Source organism: Megalobrama amblycephala, linkage group LG20 (assembly GCF_018812025.1).
Source record: "Megalobrama amblycephala isolate DHTTF-2021 linkage group LG20, ASM1881202v1, whole genome shotgun sequence".
Lineage (NCBI taxonomy): Eukaryota > Metazoa > Chordata > Actinopteri > Cypriniformes > Xenocyprididae > Megalobrama > Megalobrama amblycephala.
Window position 1 is genome coordinate 32,125,023 of NC_063063.1, and position 21,871 is coordinate 32,146,893.

The window sequence follows — 21,871 nt, forward strand, 5'->3', positions numbered from 1 at the left end:
ATTCGATGAAGTTTGCATTGATTCTGTTACTGTGAAGCTGCTTTGAAACAATCTGTCGTATAAAGCGCTGTAGAAACAACTATAATCAGTCATTATTATATCATTGTTACGTTCAGTCATTGTCGTACCTGCATGACTGCATGAGTCCCGCCAGACTCTGGAAAAATCCAACGTCTCGTTTGTCTTTCAGGTAGTCCAGCATTTTCTGCACAACAAAAATCAGATCGATCACGTCAACATTTGGGTATCGCTTGAATTATCGTTGGAACATTTGGGCCCTCTTCTGTCATTTTTGATTGAAAAATTTATATATTTTGAAATGTTAAAAATCGTAGCTTTGTTTGGAATGAGATGACACTTGGTGACTTTTGTCGCATTAGCAATATGAACACACAAAAAAAATCTAAAACACACACACAACACACCATTATACACACACAAATGAACCAGTGTGGCTGTAACAATATGGTAAAATTGAGCCAAAATTCAAATAAGAGGATGAAATCAGATCAGATCCAGATTTATTAAGCTGTTATAAAACACACCTGTTAATTTTTATTGTATTTTTTATTGAATTTTGATGTTATGTTTGACAAAATGTCCTCCTCTGTGTTCAGGTTTGACTGCAGTAAAATTAATGCAAAAACTGACACTTCAAATCAACATTTCAAACTAAAAAAATCTAAACCTTGACAAAAAGTAGTCTTTGAGAATGTCTAAGTATAAATCCAAATGCAAAACTTCATAAAAATAAGTGTTTGTGTCCAAAAACCACTAGAGAATTTATAAGCCACTTTATTTAGAGCTCTATAGGAATCTAGTGGTTACAACATGCATACGTTTTTCTTTTTTTACTCTCACCAAATGGCACTAATCTACCTTCAAAAAAATGGATTTTAAATGCCTTGTCTCTATTTTAACATGGAATACTGCCTTACTTGAAAAATAATTAAAAAATATGTTAGGAAAAAAAATTGTATTTTTTCAATGTGGAAAAATAGCTAATACAAATTTTATAAATATTGCATAGTATCATAAAATACTCTCAAAATTTTATATAATAATCAAAAAATATTATTGAACAAGAATATATTACATTGGTTTTTCTGAAAAACAAAAGAGATACTTTTCAAGTCTTCTGTCACTTTTGACCGTAAAGAACGCGAGTGTGACTCCTAAATAAAGGGGTTAAATCGATAAGCAAAATTGGAATCGCTTCCAATTCTCGATATCCATCCCTACATATGAATAAGTTTGAATGTGTGCATATTTTAAAATACTATTTGCAAATGGTTGAAAGGTGCCCTAGAATCAAAAATTGAATTTACCTTGGCATAGTTAAATAACAAGAGTTCAGTACATGGAAAAGACATACATTGAGTCTCAAACTCCATTGTTTCCTCCTTATGTAAATCTCATTTGTTTAAAAGACCTTTAAAAAAACAGGCGAATCTTAACATATGCTTAATATGTACGCTCTCAATATTTGCATATGCCAGCTCATGTTCAAGGCATTAGACAAGGGCAGCCAGTATAAACGTCTGGATCTGTGCACAGCTGAATCATCAGACTAGGTAAGCAAGCAAGAACAACAGCGAAAAATGGCAGATGGAGCAATAATAACCGGCATGATTTATGATTACATGATATTTTTAGTGATTTTGTAAACTGTCTTTCTAAATGTTTTGTTAGCATGTTGCTAATGTACTGTTAAATGTGGTTAAAGTTACCATCATTTCTTACTGTATTCACGGAGACAAGAGCCGTCGCTATTTTCATTATTAAACACTTGCAGTCTGTATAATGCATAAACACAACTTCATTCTTTATAAATCTCTCCAACAGTGTGTAATGTTAGCTTTAGCCACGGAGCACAGCCTCAAATTCATTCAGAATCAAATGTAAACATCCAAATAAATACTATACTCACATGATCCGACGCATGCATGCAGCATGCATGACGAACATCTTGTAAAGATCCATTTTAGGGTTATATTAGCTGTGTGAACTTTGTTTATGCAACGTTTTATAGTCGAGAGCTTGAGGGGGGCAGGGAGCGTGAGATTTAAAGGGGCCGCAGCCTGAATCGGTGCATAGTTAATGAGGCCTCAAAATAGGCAGTTAAAAAAATTTATTTAAAAAAATCTATGGGGTATTTTGAGCTGAAACTTCACAGACACATTCAGGGGACACCTTAGACTTATATTACATCTTGAGAAAAAACGTTCTAGGGCACCTTTAAATTGATTACTTCACAACTACAATTAGGGCGTGTGTCCACCAAAGCGTTTTTTCCTAAGGCCAGCGTATTTTTTCAGTTGTTTTACATTGGAGCACCATGTGAACGTCTATTTCACACTGAGCGCTCAGCATTTTTTTCCGGATGTCAAAAGCTGAGAAATGTTCAACTGAGTAAAACTCAGCGCTCATCACTGTCACTTTCTACCCAGCCATCCAATCACAGTGGAGGAGGGGCGGGACAAACACCACACCGACAAATGACAACAACAAGGAGCACAGCAACAAAACAAAATCATAAAAAACATTGTACCTGCTGAACTGTGGAGTTTCCTCCATTGAGTATGGCGATTCCCAGCTTGAGCGTGGAGGCCACCATCGGCCCCATCTCTCCTGCACAACACACACATTCCCATCAGTCCATGATCACCATAAACACGCATAAGTTTCTGTGGACGGCGTGTGTTTTCTGACCTTTGCTGGCGCTGATGGTCTGCAGCACCATCTCTGCGGCGCCGCGGTCGTGAAGTCTGGCCTGCTGATACAGCAGCTTCTGCTTCTCCATCTCCTTCTCCTGCAGACAGATGGGAATAGAGCGTCTTTTGTGCATTTGTCAGGCTGAGAGATCTGTTTAAGACCAGCTGAAACCACCTTAGATTAGACGAACAAACACATTTCAACAGGATCGGCCTTCAGAAAGAGTCAGGCAGACGGACACGTACCTCAAAACTCTTCACCTCTTCCTCATCGTCTTCCTCTTCATCATGACAGCTCTGTGAGGGATCAATCAAACAGCATATTGATCTGAGCAGAAGCACTTATAAAGCATGTTCTTAAGAACAGATCTAAACTAGTCGTACCTTGGCCATGATGTCAGCGTACGCCATGTAGAGATGATCCTCCTCTAGTTTACTACAACAAAACAACAACAGATCCATGTGGCATCTATCAACAAATCATTGTGTTTTGGACTATATTAATAGGAGAAAGGAAACCCACCATTTCTCGGTCAGCGCGGTTCTGCTGAAGAGTTGTATGAGCTGGTGTAAGGGATCGATGTGTTTGGTCATCTCGTCCTCCTCTGACGGCTCCTCTCCGCCTGCTTTCTAAAACACCAAACAGCCTCAAGCAAGACCCTCAGATACGCTAAAACACGCCAACCACCAGATGAAATACAGTCCATCTATCACAGTTTACAAATGTGAGGAAGCAAAACCACTGCAGACTTATGTGCGTTCGTACAGTTAGAGCGCCTTCTATTAGAAAGCTAGTTTAGGAAGACAAGCTAGAGACGAGGAGAAAGAAGAAATCAATACCCGTCTTTAATGCGTATATTTGAAAGTCAATAACCGATATATTGACTGATAGCAATAACCGATAATTCTTTATATTTGAAAGTTGATAACCGTTAACAGATATATTGGCTGATAACGCTAACCAATAATTCTTTATATTTGAAGGTCGATAACCAATAACAGATATATTGGCCAATAGCAATAACCGATAATTCATTATATTTGAAAGTCGATAACCAATATATTGGCTGATCACGATAACCGATAATTCTTTATATTTGAAAGTTGATAACTGATATATTGACCAATAGAAATAACCGATAATTCTTTATATTTGAAAGTCAATAACTGGTATATTGGCAGATTGCGATAACCGATAATTATTTATATTTGAAAGTCGATAAACGATATATTGGCTGATAGCGATAACCGATAATTCTTTATATTTGAAAGTTGATAACCGATATATTGACCAATAGAAATAACCGATAATTCTTTATATTTGAAAGTCGATAACCGTTATATTTGTCGATAGCGATAATCGATAATTCTTTATATTTGAAAGTTGATAACCGATAACAGATATATTGGCTGATAACGCTAACCAATAATTCTTTATATTTGAAGGTCGATAACCAATAACAGATATATTGGCCAATAGCAATAACCGATAATTCATTATATTTGAAAGTCGATAACCAATATATTGGCTGATCACGATAACCAATAATTCTTTATATTTGAAAGTTGATAACTGATATATTGACCAATAGAAATAACCGATAATTCTTTATATTTGAAAGTCAATAACTGGTATATTGGCAGATTGCGATAACCGATAATTATTTATATTTGAAAGTCGATAAACGATATATTGGCTGATAGCGATAACCGATAATTCTTTATATTTGAAAGTTGATAACCGATATATTGACCAATAGAAATAACCAATAATTCTTTATATTTGAAAGTCGATAACCGTTATATTTGAAACTCGATAGCGATAATCGATAATTCTTTATATTTGAAACTCGATAACCGATATATTGGCTGATAAATATATGAAGCTGAAGGAAATAATATATTTTTTATCAGCTTTAATATATCAGGTCGATAACGGTAACATTAAAAAGAAACCAATATCGGCCAATACCGATATGGTGGCCGATATATCGTGCATCCCTAGTTCTAGTCATTCTGGCTCCTCATTGAACCAAAAACAAAAGTGTGTGAACCAGTGAAATCATCTCAGAAAACACTGAGCGCACCTGCTGTGCGTATCAAAAGACATGGAAAACATGAACGGATGTTGTGTGGAATCGCTACATACGGCCAAATCCTCAATCAGCTTGTCCTCGAAATAGTGCTCTTCGGTCTCGATCCAGGACTTCTCGTAACCCTGGAGGAACAGGTTCACGGCTCTGTGCCTGGAAAGCAGAGAATCAGAGCGTCTCAGATCATTCAGGAATCACTGAGAGATCCAGCAGAACAGAAGATCTTCACCTGGGCAGGTTGTAAAGCGGCGCCATCCTGAAACAGGCCACGACGGCTCTCTTCCTCTGTTTGGACAGCAGCTTGTGCCACACGGCCTTCTTACTCCGCTGAGGATGTTCAACCTGCTCAAACAAACACATATACACTATATGAACTGATCTGAATGACGACACTATTACTGTCTTCTGTAGAGCTGCATTAACATATGACCCGCCCCCATATTTACATATCAACACCTATTCAGTATTCAGAAACTGTCTTGATGAATGACACTGTGATCATAAGAGAGCTCATTTACATATGGATAGTGTAGAATATAGACTGAATCAGCTCTATATGGAGCTCAAGTTTAACCTGGTCGAGGTGGAAGAGCACATGTGCGATGTTCAGCACTCGATCGACGGTCTTCTCGGGGTCCGACGAGTCCTCGCTGCGGTTGGGCATGTCTTTATACAGCGCCATCTGCCAGCGGATCGCAGGATCCTCCAGCTGCAGAAACACACAGACGACACTGACACTGATGAAGAGGATGAAGCTGCAGCGCGACGTGAGCATGCAGTGAGGGACACTGGATGACAAACATGAGGAACACGAGGAACATGCGTGTTATAATCACAAATGCAGGATTTCATGCAAACGCTGCAGGTTCACAGTCGCTGTGCTGTCAGTCATACTCACTGTATCTTCTGTGTGTTACTTTAGTATCATTGAGACATTATTATAGATTTTTGCTTTTATATTCTCTGTTGTCATTTAAATTTTAGTTTAAGCTTTAGCAATTTTTTTTACATTTGTAAATCAATATTTTTTAATTGGAAAATGTGCATAATTGGCAATAAAATATGCAATTTATGTTTTTTGGAATAAAGTAACTATTATATTTAATGATGTGTAAATATTTACTTTAAATGACATGCATTTCAATAAATAAATAAATAAAAAACATACATACATATATATATATATATATATATATATATATATATATATATATATATATATATATATATATATTAAATTATATATATTATATCATTATTATTATTTTTATTGGAAATTAAAATAAATTGTCAATAAAATATGGCAATGCAATTAATGTTTTTTTTGGAATTATAAGAATTTTTACATTTAATGATGTGTAAATGATGTAAATATTTAAATGAAATAACAAATGGAAAATATGCAATTGCAAACAATTAGATAACAATTTTAATTGGAAAATAAACTTTAGTATTTTTTTTTACATTTGTAAATGAATATTATTTTTATTGGAAAATGTGCATAATTGGCAATAAAATATGCAATTTATTACTTTTTTTTGGAATAAAGTAACTATTATATTTAATGATGTGTAAATATTTAATTTAAATGACATGCATATATATATATATATATATATATATATATATATATATATATATATATATATATATATATATATAAATTATATTGTCATTATTATTTTTTTATTGATTGACAATTTTATTTTATTCAATTGACTGCCAGTAAAATATGGTAATGCAATTAATGTTTTTTTGGAATAAAATTATAATAATTTTTACATTTAATGATGTGTAAATATTTAAATGAAATAACAAATGGAAAATATGCAATTGCAAACAATTAGATAACAATTTTAATTGGAAAATAAACTTTAGTAATTTTTTTTACATTTGTAAATGAATATTTTTTATTGGAAAATGTGCATAATTGGCAATAAAATATGCAATTTTTTTTGGAATAAAGTAATTATTATATTTAATGATGTGTAAATACTTAATTTAAATGACATGCATATATATATATATATATATATATATATATATATATATATATATTATATTATATATATATATATATATATATATATATATATATATATATATATATATATATATATATATATCATTATTATTTTTTTATTGATTGACAATTTTATTTTATTCAATTGACTGCCAGTAAAATTTGGCAATGCAATTAATGTTTTTTTTTGGAATAAAATTATAATAATTTTTACATTTAATGATGTGTAAATATTTAAATGAAATAACAAATGGAAAATATGCAATTGCAAACAATTAGATAACAATTTTAATTGGAAAATAAACTTTAGTAATTTTTTTTTTTTACATTTGTAAATGAATATTTTTTTATTGGAAAATGTGCATAATTGGCAATAAAATATGCAATTTATTATTTTTTTGGAATAAAGTAATTATTATATTTAATGATGTGTAAATATTTAATTTAAATGACATTTAAATAATTAAACAGATCTAGTTAACTTACATGATCCTGAGGAGGAATTTAAACTCAACTTGAACTGTCACTTAAGCTCATGTCGGCTCAAGTTCCCAGCGCTTGTTAAACATCACTGACTTCACCATCGGTGTGATCAGATTCTCAGGCTCATAAAGACCGTCTGATCACAAGCTTACCAGCTTATTGCAGGTAAACACGTGTCTGGAGGCCTGCGGCGGCTCGAGCTGCTTCACAGGAGCTTTGACATGTTTGCAGGTGAAGTCCAGAGATGAGGCCTTCTTCAGGAGCGGCGGGCGGCTCCGCTGGGGGACATCCAGGGTGCCGGAGCGCTTGTGCAGCGGCGCGCGCTTGTGAGGGACGGGTTCTGGCCCCGCCGCTTTACACTGACGACTCTTTATCCACTTTAAGATGATGATGAGTCTCTTCACCAGCTTTTTGAAGTGTAAAACGCGGTACTGACACATGCAGATGGACACATGAGGGACGAAACGGAGGGGAAGTTACACACATGCAACAGTTCAAGGGTCAATGATGCGTGAGGACGTCCAGGACAATAAAAGGGAAAATCTGGAAAATTTAATATTTATTTGTTTTAATTTTGATTTTGCACTTTTAAACAAAAGATTAAAATAATTTCAATCCAGAAGCTGAAAATATGTTCATCTAAGAAGTATCCATGTTCTTTTTATTGTTTAATGATGTGCAAATACTTCATTTAAATATGTAATTAAATAGATCAATAATTTAAATGTGTAATAAATATATTGATTTTTTTTAAATTGCATTCATTTATTTATTTTTGAAAATGTGCTTAGTTGCCAATTAAATAATGACAATATTAGAGAATATTTATATACATTATAAAGTATATATTGAATTTATATACATTTTATTATCATTATGTTTTTAATTGGAAAATGTGAATAATTGCAAATAAAATAATATGACAATGCAATATCTTTTTTTACATTATTTTAAAAACATTATTATAATTAATGATGATAATATATATATATATATATATATATATATATATATATATATATATATATATATATATATATATATATATATATATATATATATATTATATATATTGAATTTATATAATTTATATCATCATTATAAGTTTTTTTTAATTAAAAAATGTGCTTAATTGCTTAATTGCAATAAAATAATATGACAATGCAATTAATGTTTTTTTTGGAAAAGTAAAAATTATATTTATTAAGATATAAATATTTAACTTAACATGTATTTAAATAAATAAATTATGCATTATAAATTATAATGATTTTTTTTTTAAATATTACATTAATTGCCAATAATTTTAAAAAATGCTTAGTTGCCAATAAAATAATATGACTGCATTTAATGATATGCCAATGCAATTAATGTTTTTTTTGGAATACAGTAATAATTATATTTAATGATGTGTAAATATTTAAGCATTACAACTTATGGAGATTTTTTTTTAATTGCAGTTTTTGGAAAATGTGTTTAATTGCAAAGTTTTTTTGGAATGACTGAACAGATCTGGACACAAAATGAGCCTCACATCATTGACCCTTAAATGATTTCTGATCACTGGTGCTGCTGTGATCAGAAACACATGAACATGCAAACATGACTGAAGGGGTCTGATGGAGAACAGACGGAGCGTCGCTCACCTTCCCCTGCAGGTGGAGGTTGTTTCGTATGATCTCTCGGACTTCGTCCTCAGTGTCTTTCTGTGAAACAGGTTCAGCTTCATCACAAACGGCTCTTTCGGGTCAGTAACTCGAGCAGAAATAAGGGTGTTTTTGTGTACCTGTGTGAAGCGGCTCTTGGCGAGTCCGATCAGCTCCTGGTCTCCCGGCGCACAGATGTTCAGTCCGACCGGAAGCAATCGCTTGAGAGCAGCGACGATCAGAGACGTCTGGAGGGAATATCGATCCCCTCGCTTCTTCATCTTCTTCCTCTCTTGGTCCGATACACCACCCTGAGCACACAGCCATGCTTTATCAGTGTGTGTGTGTGTGTGTGTGTGTGTGTGTGTGCGTGTGTGTGTGTATCATACCTTGGACATTTTAGATTTGGTATCAGTTATCAGAAAGGACATGTTGTTGATTTCATTCTGAACCACAAAGTTTTGTTCTTCTCGTTTAAAGTTCTGTAGAGGAAAAAATACACATTTCGTCCAATCAACTCCCCACAGATAAAATCAAGCCCCGCCCTACATTTGTTCTCGTTTGAGAAGCGTTTCACTCAGATATGGGGCACAATAGAGGAGAAAAGACATGCAACTTTCGTCTCATGCCGACTTTATTATGATTCTGAGTGAACTTGAGCAGAACTGACCTCATGCATCCACTAAAACATCAGCTGATTCAAACACACTTGATCTAACTTGACTTTCAATCATTGTATATCATAGTGTTCAAATAGTTGTATATGTGCTCACGTGTGATTTGGCCCAGAATATAAAGACTTCGGCCACCATACGGAATAACTCCTCCGCCTCAGTGTTCGGTTCCTTCAGCCATTTCGCTCTGAAAAACAAACAAACACACGTCACAAACGCGACTCCGTAACAGCCCGACTGCAGCTCACCCGTCGCTCTCGTACCGGTTGTAGTCGACGAAGCGTATGAGCAGCGGGTAGAAGGCGTACAGGTCTCGCACGAGGATGGTGAACTCGTCCAGGATGAGGAGCTCCGACTCCGACATCTCGCCCCGGCCCTCCGCCTTCATGTGCTCCTCGTCCTGCAGGACCGTCGCCGCCTTCTTCTTCAGCTTCTCCATCAGCGGCAGGAAGTGAGTCTTCAGCAGCTGAGACTTGGCTTTACCGATGATGGGCTGAGAAAACACTGAGACAAACACAGGTTGTGTGCAGTAGCGGTTTTCATTTAACTCTCTGGAGTCTGAGGCTGATTTGGGGCTGGAGAAGTTTTGACATGCCCTGACATTTGTGCTTTTTTCAGTTGTTCATAAACATATAAATGACAAAAGTGTCATTACACTGTATTCAACACAAACTAGGCTACAATAATATGTGAGAAACATGTATGTACATGTTTGTATTTTTGAAGGAATAATGTTTATGCGTGGTTATTGAAAAAACTAAAAAACTTAAGTCACTTGAAATAAGGCCAAAAAAAGTATATTAAATCTGTGTTCATAAGACTTCTGGGTATTGGAGGTTGTAGACTAGAGTTTTTGCTTCAGAATTATGTAAAAACTATGCTGCCTACTCCTTCATATAAAACAATATATTGATTTAGGTTTTGTAAGACACTTTTTTGTCAAGAAACACAGTATGCGTGGAGGCGTGAATCATCATGAATAATGGGCCATTTACACCTGAGAAGACAAAATAATCACATAATAATGACCTGAAATGACTTGCATATTAATGAGGCCTTTCAGTCAGGTAGGCTGTGAAAAAAACCCTCTGTAATAATGTCTCAGCTCATCATAAACAGCAATACTGTGAAATATTATTACAATTTAAAATAATGGTATTCTATTATATTCTTTAAAATATAATGTATTTCTGTGATGCAAAGTGTCTGAACAATTATGTTACCTCTATGGCATTTCATATAGGCTTTTAGCTTAAAAGCATGCACATTTGGAGAAATATTGATGGATTCTTATATGTTAATGTCAATTTTCTATACTGAGAAGTAATATTTATTGTCATCACTATGAGTGCTGGATACTGTGTTTTCAATTCATACTTGCAGCCGGAGGGCGCTCTGTACACCTTTAGGCCACAAATTCATATAAAGAAGAAAAGGAACTAGGAACTAACGGCATGTCTTCTAGAGATCGCTAACCATGGCTTTAACATCCAAATAAACACTTTTCAAGACAATAAATACACGATTGAGACGACGTATACATGTATTGCCTCTGAATAGCGCTCCCTCCGTGGACGTGGCCGCATTAGCAGGTAATGAGCTGAATCACAGACTTCTGACATGGCTCTCTTTTCATACAGATTACATAAACACAGAATGTTTGTTTTCAATTTGACTTACATGATTTAAAACTTGACATTTCAACGTTTCTTTAGACATAAGTGTCATTTTTTTGTCATTAGTATTCATAAGTTACAGTTCATTTTCTGAGAACTATCAGATTGGACTTCGCTCAGAGGGAGAGGAGAGATCACGCATCATGTTAGTTTTCTTTATTTTACAAAAAGCACAACATTGTGTTTTTACTCTGAGTGTACACAAATAAAAGAAGACATTCTATAGTTTCAATTGATATATTACTTATGTCTCTATGACAAGAAATGACGGAGCAAGTCTGTTTTGCTGCAATGTGAAAAAAATCCTGCAAAACGCGCCGGCGCGTTTTCGGACCTCAGGGAGTTAAAAGTGTTTGTTTTCCAGTAGATGGCATGTTTTTGCTCACACAGCTTCAATCACAGAATTACCTGCCAGTCTCTTCATCCAAGCTCCCTCGTCGATGCCCAGGTTGTTGTAGATGATCTTCAGGATGTTTCCCAGCAGCGTGTTCATGTGCTCCGAGGTCAGCGAGGTGCAGCAGCTCTCTGCGCGCTCCGGGTCGCTCTCGGGTCCATGTTCCCACCAGTGCGACATGTAGCTGCACAGCATGGGCAGCAGCACCTCCATCACGTGTGGCATCTGCGTGTAGCGCATGCCCGACTCGGCCAGCTCCATGATCTCCTGCAGCGCCCGCTCCAGAGACGGCACCAGCGCGCACACCTCCTCCACCTGAGCCGGCAGACCTAACGCTTCCAACACAACACAACAACTGACTCGAGCTGAGCAATGAACCTATTGTCTTCTGTAGAGCTGCTTCTCATAGATTGTGTCGTACCTGCTCTCTCTCTGGAGCCTTTGCAGTTGTATATGGAGTATGTGTTGTGTTTGTTCAGATTGGGCTCGAGGAAGGCCACGGGAAACGCGCCCGAGAACGCGGCCAGACACTCACCGAGAGCCGGACGCTGCCTGAACACAACAGAGCCAGAGCAATCAGACACACATGATGAACATCATCAAATACTAACAAACCACAGAATGTGTCCATCTGCTTAGGGACTGATCGATTCATTTAGGAATTTATTGATTTGTTTAGGATGAATCGGTTTGTGTAGGATGATTACATTTGTTAAGGATGAGTCTATTTGTTTAGGAATGAATCTAGTTGTTTAAGATAAATCAATATAATTAGAATGAATCAATTTGTTTAGGATGAATCACTATGTTTAGGATGAATCAATTTGATTAGAACGAGTCTATTTGTTTAGGATGAATCAATTTGATTAGAATGAGTCTATTTGTTTAGGATGAATCAATTTGATTAGAATGAGTCTATTTGTTTAGGATGAATCAATTTGATTAGAATGAGTCTACTTGTTTAGGATGAATCACTTTGTTTAGGATAAATAAATTTGGTTAAAATAAGTCTGTTTAAGATTAATTAATTTGATGAGAATGAGTCTATTTGTTTAGGATGAATCAATTGGTTTAGGATGAATCAATTTGATTAGAATGAGTCTATTTGTTTAGGATGAATCAATTTGATTAGAATGAGTCTATTTGTTTAGAATGAGTCTATTTGTTTAGGATGAATCAATTTGATTAGAATGAGTCTATTTGTTTAGGATGAATCAATTTGTTCAGGATGAATCAATTTGATTGGAATTAGTCTACTTTTTTTAGGATGAATCGCTTTGTTTAGGATGAATCACTATGTTTAGGATGAATCAATTTGATTAGAATGAGTCTATTTGTTTAGGATGAATCAATTTGATGAGAATGAGTCTATTTGTTTAGGATGAATCAATTTGTTTAGGATGAATCAATTTGATTGGAATGAGTCTATTTGTTTAGGATGAATCAATTTGTTCAGGATGAATCACTTTGTTCAGGATGAATCACTTTGTTTAGGATGAATCAATTTGGTTAGAATAAGTCTATCTGTTTAAGATTAATTAATTTGATGAGAATGAGTCTATTTGTTTAGGATGAATCAATTGGTTTAGGATGAATCAATTTGTTCAGGATGAATCAATTTGATTGGAATGAGTCTATTTGTTTAGGATGAATCAATTTGATTAGAATGAGTCTATTTGTTTAGGATGAATCAATTTGATTAGAATGAGTCTATTTGTTAAGAATGAGTCTATTTGTTCAGGGTGAATCAATTTGTTTAGGATAAATCACTTTGTTCAGGATAAATCACTTTGTTTAGGATGAATCAATTTGGTTAGAATGAGTCTATTTGTTTCGGATGAATGAATTTGTTTAGGATGAATCACTTTGTTTAGGATGAATAAATTTGGTTCGAATGAGTCTGTTTAAGATTAATTAATTTGATGAGAATGAGTCTATTTGTTTAGGATGAATCAATTGGTTTAGGATGAATCAATTTGATTAGAATGAGTCTATTTGTTCAGGGTGAATCAATTTGTTTAGGATAAATCACTTTGTTCAGGATAAATCACTTTGTTTAGGATGAATAAATTTGGTTAGAATAAGTCTGTCTGTTTAAGATTAATTTGATTAGAATGAGTCTATTTGTTTAGGATGAATCAATTTGTTTAGGATGAATCAATTTGTTCAGGATGAATCAATTTTATTAGAATGAGTCTATTTGTTTAGGATGAATCAATTTGATTGGAATTAGTCTACTTTTTTAGGATGAATCGCTTTGTTTAGGATGAATCACTATGTTTAGGATGAATCAATTTGTTTAGGATGAATCAATTTGATTAGAATAAGTCTATTTGTTTAGGATGAATCAATTTGTTCAGGGTGAATCAATTTGTTTAGGATAAATCACTTTGTTCAGGATAAATCACTTTGTTTAGGATGAATCAGTTTGGTTAGAATGAGTCTATTTGTTTCGGATGAATGAATTTGTTTAGGATGAATCACTTTGTTTAGGATGAATACATTTGGTTAGAATGAGTCTGTTTAAGATTAATTAATTTGATGAGAATGAGTCTATTTGTTTAGGATGAATCAATTGGTTTAGGATGAATCAATATGATTGGAATTTAGTGTATTAGTTTAGGATGAATCACTTTGTTTAGGATTAATCGCTTTGTTTAAAATGAATTGCTTTGTTTAGGATGAATTACTTTGTTTAGGATGAATCAAATTTGTTCGGGATGAATCACTTTGTTTAGGATTGTGATTTACCTCTCAACATAAATACTTTTACTGGTTCCAAGTGAGTACAAACTGTTTAATATCCGATAGCAGGAAACCTGGACATCATCCACTGCAATGACACAGAGAAGACACGAGAAGCGTCATGAGATCTGAGACACGCCGCGGCTGATATATGAGTTATTCAGGAGCAGGTGTCTGAGATGTGCAGATATATTTAGTGCAGTTTAATGACACTCATTTGCAGACCATTTCCTGGTCAGAAGGAAGTTGACTCACAGATGAGATCCTCTCCGAACAGGTTCTGCCCGATGTGTTCGAACAGCGAGGACAGCACCGGCAGCAGCGCGACCGTCGTGTAGTTGATGATCTGTGTGACGCCCTTGGGTTGCATCCGCGTGTGTGTGAACTGACCCTGCCGCAGGTTTTCCATGGTTTTCTCCAAATCTTCTGACGCGTTATCGAAAAACGCCCTCAGAGCCGCTTTGACAGAATCCTGACCGGTTTTCATCACCGTCCTGAACACAAAATGCAACACAAAATGTTTTTGAGAGATCAGCTTCATCATGTGCCGTGTTGATCCACTATAACATGAGCTGTAGTGACGCGTGTCGACTGACCGGGCGTCCAGCGTCTGTCCCAGGATGTGCAGGCAGTTCACAATGGAGGTGGCGTCATTCCCTGAGAGAAACACAACCACACGGATTACTGATCTCGGACACATGGACACATTTCACACTCTCTAACAGCACCTCATTAAACCTGTCACTATCATGAATTTTGTGCTGATAATTGCAATTAATAAATTATAATAAAATAGGCTTAAATGAATTACTTTAATGCTTTGATATAATTCGTTATAATATAATTTGTTATAATATTAAATATATTATTATTATTATTAATACATATATAATTTAACAATAAAATTTATAATAAAATTGGCCCATGTGATTTACTTTTGTTGTGATGCTTTGAATATTTTATGCTTTGAATATTAATATGTATATAATTAATTATAATACAATTATTATGTATAATATAATAAAAATGATAAAAAATAGGCTTATATGAATTACTTTAATGCTTTGAATATTACCATTTATATAATTAATTATATACAATACAACACAATTATTATATATAATTTAATAACACGAATTATAATAAAATAGGCTCATATGAATTACTTTAATGCTTTGAATATTATTATTTATAATTAATTATAATAAAATATATTATTATTATTATTATTATTATTATTAATACATAAATAATTTCACAATAAGATCTATAATAAAATAGGCCCATGTGATTTACTTTAGTGTTGTGAATATTAATATTTATATAATTACTTATTACATATAATATTAAATTACTTACATTTACTACTACTTAATATTAATTATAATATTAATATTTATATAATTAATTCTAATAAAACATAATATAATATAATTATGATATATAATATAATATGAATTATAATAAAATAGGCTCATATGAATTACTTTAATGCTTTGCATATTAATATTTATATAATGAATTATAATAAAAAAAATTATTATTATTATTATTACTAATACATATATAATTTTACAATAAAATTTATAATAAAATAGGCTTAGTATTTACAAAATAGTGTTGTAAATATTCATATTTATATAATTACTTATTACATATAATATATAATTACTATATAACAAAATTATAATACAATAAGCCTATATGAATTACTTTAATGCTGTGAATATATAATATAATATAATATAATATAATATAATATAATATAATATAATATAATATAATATAATATAATATAATATAATATAATATAATATAATATAATATAATTAAACGCAAAAAGACCAAAGACTTTTGACCATCTTTGTGTACTTTACACCAGTGTTTTTTATTTTTTATATTCTTGAGCAAAATGTGATTTGGCCAAATTTAAACTGCACAATTATTGTTGTTTTCTCAGATAATTGTGATCAAATAACCATTATTAGATGATTAATCAACAATCATGTCAGGCCTACTAACTTAATCCCACATTGAAACGATCAAACATCAGCACTTGTGAAGATCGTAACTCTGTCAGATATTCTTGGATAAAGACTTATTTGAGCTTCAAGAGCAAAACACACATGACAAACAACCGCAAACACGCTTCAAACATCTTACCAAACAATGAGATCCGGTGCCGCACCAGAACGCCCAGTTTGCAGAACAGGCTGAGAGAGAGAACAAAACATCAAGATGAAGAAGAGGAAGATGGTGGATACCAAACCAAATCACAGTACAAGTGCATTTACAAACAGAAGAACAGCAGCATTCTGGGTAAATTACAGCTCTGTGAGTCGCCACATTTTTAACATCACCTCACCTGGTCACCATCTCCTTCTCTTTGTTGGAGGCGTGGCCGCCGCTGCTGATTGGTCGAACAGCGGTGGACAGGAAGTAGAGCCGGTGGTTTTTGAAGTACTGGTCCACCAGCGGCAGCACGACCTGGAAATGAGCGAAACAATGAATCGATCAACTTATAAATTTAATTAGTGAATGAAATGAAGCGTGTAAGAGTGAATCAGACCTTCCCGAAGAATTTGACCTGCTGCTCGTGAGGGATTTTCTCCCCCTTCAGTCGAATTCCAGCATCTGAAATCAAGATGAGGATGATCAGGATCCACGGCTGAAGCGCAGAGATCGATACAGGCGTTAAAGCGAGCGACTCACCGAACTCCAGCATGTGTCCGTGAGCCTCGTCCACATACGTGATCAGCTGCTGCAGAAACGTGTATGCGAAGCGTTTCTCTATGGACGGAGTGTCCAGATCCTGTTCTTTCATCGCCCTGCTCACATCACAAACACATATGTCACAAATATACAGTACAGTCCAAAAGTTTGGAACCACTAAAAGTTTTTAATGTTTTTAAAAGAAGTTTCGTCTGCTCACCAAGGCTACATTTATTTAATTAAAAATACAGTAAAAAACAGTAATATTGTGAAATATTATTACAATTTAAAATAACTGTTTTCTATTTGAATATATTTCACAAAGTAATTTATTCCTGTGATGCAAAGCTGAATTTTCAGCATCGTTACTCCAGTCTTCAGTGTCACATGATCCTTCAGAAATCATTCTAATATGATGATCTGCTGCTCAAGAAACATTTAATGTGTACAATTGTACAAAATATTTGTGTACAATATTTTTTTTCAGGATTATTTGATGAATAGAAAGTTCAAAAGAACAGTGTTTATCTGAAATCTAATCTTTTGTAACATTATAAATGTCTTTACTGCCACTTTTGATTGATTTAATGCATCCTTGCTGAATAAAAGTATTCATTTCTTTCATTTCTTTTCAAAAAAATAAAAATAAAAATTCTTACTGACCCCAAACTTTTGAACGGTAGTGTATAATGCTACAGAAGCTTTGTATTTCAGATAAATGCTGTTCTTTTGAACTTTCTATTCATCAAGGAATCCTGAAAAAAAAAGTACACAACTGTTTTCAACATTGAAAATAATCATAAATGTTTATTGAGCAGCAAATCAGCATATTAGAATGATTTCTGAAGGATCATGTGACACTGAAGACTGGAGTAACGATGCTGAAAATTCAGCTTTGCATCACAGGAATAAATTACTTTGTCAAATATATTTAAATAGTACACAGTTATTTTAAATTGTAATAATATTTCACAATATTACTGTTTTTTACTGTATTTTTAATTAAATAAATGTAGCCTTGGTGAGCAGACGAAACTTCTTTTAAAAACATTAAAAATCTTAGTGGTTCCAAACTTTTGGACTGTACTGTATATGTATCTATTATATATAAAAAACTTATTTAATCAATTAATTTTTTTTTTGTTGAGAATTTCACTTTTGTTCAAAAGTTTGGGGTCAGTAAGATTTTTTTGAAAGTTTGAAAGTTGATACTTTTATACTTCAAGAATGCATTAAATAGAACAAAAGTTACAATGTTACAAAAGATTCTATTTCAAACAAATGCTGTTTTTTAATCTTTCTATTCATTAAAGAATATTGAAGAATAAAATGTATGACAGTTTCCACAAAAATATGCCTGTTTTCAACATTGATAATAATCATAAATGTTTCTTGAGCATCAAATCATCATATTAGAATGATTTCTGAAGGATCATGTGACACTGAAGACTGGAGTAATGATGCTGAAAATTCAGCTTTGATCACAGGAATAAATTACACTTTACTATATATTCACATAGAAAACAACTATTTTACATTGTAATAATATTTCACTATTTTTACTGTATTTTTACCAAATAAATGCAGTTTTGGTGAGCAGAAGAGACTTCTTTTAAAAAAATTTAAAAAACCATGACCGACCCCAAACTTTTAAATTGCAGTGTACATGCATGAACATGTTTTCTGAATTTTTTGTTATTTATGAATATTTACAAATGAGATATGAATCAGTGTCCACAGATGGATGTGAAGCAGGCACACACACACACACACTCACACACACCTTGAGACGCTGTATCCATTGATCTGAAAGAACTTCAGGATGTCTTGTGCTTTCTCCCGGTCTTTGGATTTCTCTTTGGCAGTTAAAGTGTCGTAAGGAACCAGTAATGGATGACTTCCTCCTCCTGGCAATCCAAACACACACGTTAGAAAGCAGCAGACACACACTGGAGTGAACGCAGCTCCATCTAATGGCCGTGTTCGGGTTTACATGTTCAGAAGGTCATACTATCACACCTGTAGTATGCGACATGCATATCATATGCAGTATTTTCTGTATAATACCTGAATGATCCACTACGTTTCAAATTTATGTGCACAAATGCACGAGACACTGTATCCAACAATGCAAAGTATTTCCCCAGACTTTTCATTTCTGTTAATTTTAAGCACAACAGTCAGTTCTGGAAGTAAAAACTCCAGTAATTTTCTCCATAGGGAAGCTGATTTTTATCCATAATAACTTATAAACATTTAAAGACAGCCGTACTGTGAGTTCCAAGGAGGAAAGCTGCACTGATGTAGGAGGATTTGCTTCATTACTATGACAATAGTGACGCACACTAGATCTTACATGGAGAACAGGTTGTTGGCTGTAAATAAGAGCTGTAAAAAGCATGAATTCTGATTAAAGGACAGAGAAACATATCCAGTAAAGATGACGGAGATATTTCACGGATGTCAGACAAACCTTTGGCTTCCAGCTCCAGTTTTTTCTTCTGAGCCCAAATGTTGTGATAGTTCTCGGCCAGCAGCTCCGCCATCGACTGAAACACACGAGCACATGGACGTGTTTAAAAATGTCAATCTCGAGTTGTTTTGTGCATTTGTGAAGCCGCTCCACTCACGTGCAGGTCTCTGGACAGCGTCACGTTGCTCATGTCGACAGGCCGCGGGCTGAAACCGTGAGCACCCTCTATGGAGCGCTGCGGGGGTCAAAGGTCACATTTATAAGTGTTCAGTAATATTAGCGATTTGACTGCACTGATATTATCAGATGAGAACAAAACTTGATCTGAAATATAGCTGCGAGCAGCAATCATTGGGGTTCAAGCGCTTTAAGGCCTTTCAGGACATGCGTAAAAAGGTATTATATTTTATTTAGCAAGCCTGTAACCATCTCGATCATAGATGGAAAAGACCATTTACAGCAAATACAGTTAATTTACCATAGTAAATATATGTTTTTTAAAGCTTTTTAACAGTTATCGAGGTTGAGCCAAAAACCTAGGACTAGTTCACCAAAGTTGGTTTTTGAAATAATCTCCGATATTTAACGAATGATTCGATGGACAGCGGCGGTCCTAGAGACAAAGTTGCTCAGAATGAGGAGTTCTACCATGTGGTACGAATGTCGTGGATGTGTGCGAAAAATTGACTAATACACAATCCTTTATGCATGTGAAAAACATGAAGGCGAGTGAAACAGGCCCAGTGAGTCCATTAATCTTGTCTGATAGCTGCTCAAAATTCATTGACTGATGGCAGACATGTTTTTTGAGATACATCAATGTCCTCATAGATAATCAAGACACCTCGGACAAAGACACTGCATGCCAATTGTCAAGTCAATCAGACTAACGGTGAATTAGTTATAGCCATTTTCATGTTTTTTTCGTGTTATAGCGCCACCGAGTGGCCAGTCGCTGCATCCTTTTTCATGCAACCACAGAATGAGCTCTTACATAGGTGTACCAAATTTGGTGAAAATATCTAATTCCGTTCACAAGTTATGCCCATTTTAGTAAAAAGTGGCTCCGCCCACTTTGAACGTTTTGGCGCCCCTTAGGGTTCATGAAGCAAAATTTCAACTTTTTTTGATAATTATTGACAATCAGACTCCAGAGAATCTCGTTACACTGGTTTGGTTCCGATGGGGCCTAAAAAACCTACGACTAGATCGCAAAAGTACTCGAAAACGTTTTTTTTGAGTTATGAACAATTTTGTACTTCCCACCAAAGTAGCGCCCCCGTCAGGCCGATCAGGGCGAGCCTTGCTAACGATGTAGACAGTGTGAGTACTAACAGCCTTCAAAGTTTCAAGTCTCTACTCGTTTGGTCTGCCTGATGACTTTTATGGGAGAATGCTGATCCTTGGAAATTTTAACAATTACATTATTACGCTTGAACCCGTAATAATGTCTTCTGTAGAGCTGCTTTACAGCTGAAAGTGAATATGTGTCATATTTGCTAAAGTTTGCATCACTGACTCTGGCAGTGGTTTCTGAATGCAGGTGTTTCTGACCTGACTGGACAGTGAGATCCGGCGTGTGCGGCTGTGTAAGGCGGACGCGTCGCTGTCTTTCGTCCGCTCGATGCTCCAGCCCCACGACAGCATCGTCTTCAGACTCTCTCTGATTGGCCAGCGGTAAACCTCCTTATCCTGAAGCACAGAGGAAACCATAAGGACTGGAATCACTGCGCTTTACCCATCATTCAAAGTGGCTTTGTGAAATTCTGTACCTTCTCAGACAGACACTTGTAGGGCTTCAGCAGTGGATGAACTTTAGACGATTCACACATCTGCTCTCCATGAATCCAGCCGACGGCAAACTACAGACCCAACATCAATAAACTGAATTAACACCGATGCAACTCTGAAACCGTGTTCTGCCACGGTGAAACTCACTAGTTTAATGTTAACCTGCTGCCTAGCTGAAGTGCTTTAAGAAGGGGTTAGACTATTTTAATCGGTTAAAAACAGTATAAAATGTCATTTTCAACAACACTGGCAAAAAAACACTAATGAGTAACTGCACTAAACTTGAGAAAATATTTGCATTTATTCTGATAAAACAGAAGCACACAAACTGAAATGAACACTTTACAATAAGATAAAAACTAGATAAAAATTTTAAGTTGTCTTGAGGTAGATGGACCAGAAAATTTAAAGGTTTTAAAATCTTAAAGTTTGAATGTTTTCAGCTTA

General features: G+C 34.6%; 1 protein-coding gene across 1 annotated transcript in view; it reads right to left on the reverse strand.

The window, feature by feature from the left end:
- The window catches only part of ryr2a (ryanodine receptor 2a (cardiac)), a 129,300-nt gene that overhangs the window by 27,392 nt on the left and 80,037 nt on the right, over positions 1-21,871 (reverse strand). Inside the window, 28 exon segments of the mRNA XM_048170330.1 lie at positions 129-205; positions 2,552-2,631; positions 2,713-2,812; positions 2,961-3,011; positions 3,099-3,150; positions 3,238-3,344; positions 4,864-4,960; positions 5,037-5,149; positions 5,382-5,516; positions 8,960-9,019; positions 9,100-9,270; positions 9,349-9,441; positions 9,733-9,820; positions 9,897-10,137; positions 11,718-12,038; positions 12,125-12,255; positions 14,455-14,536; positions 14,704-14,942; positions 15,045-15,105; positions 16,612-16,661; positions 16,814-16,935; positions 17,018-17,082; positions 17,161-17,276; positions 18,944-19,067; positions 19,634-19,709; positions 19,791-19,868; positions 21,188-21,325; positions 21,406-21,495. Of these exon segments, the coding sequence (XP_048026287.1) occupies positions 129-205; positions 2,552-2,631; positions 2,713-2,812; positions 2,961-3,011; positions 3,099-3,150; positions 3,238-3,344; positions 4,864-4,960; positions 5,037-5,149; positions 5,382-5,516; positions 8,960-9,019; positions 9,100-9,270; positions 9,349-9,441; positions 9,733-9,820; positions 9,897-10,137; positions 11,718-12,038; positions 12,125-12,255; positions 14,455-14,536; positions 14,704-14,942; positions 15,045-15,105; positions 16,612-16,661; positions 16,814-16,935; positions 17,018-17,082; positions 17,161-17,276; positions 18,944-19,067; positions 19,634-19,709; positions 19,791-19,868; positions 21,188-21,325; positions 21,406-21,495 (3,158 nt within the window).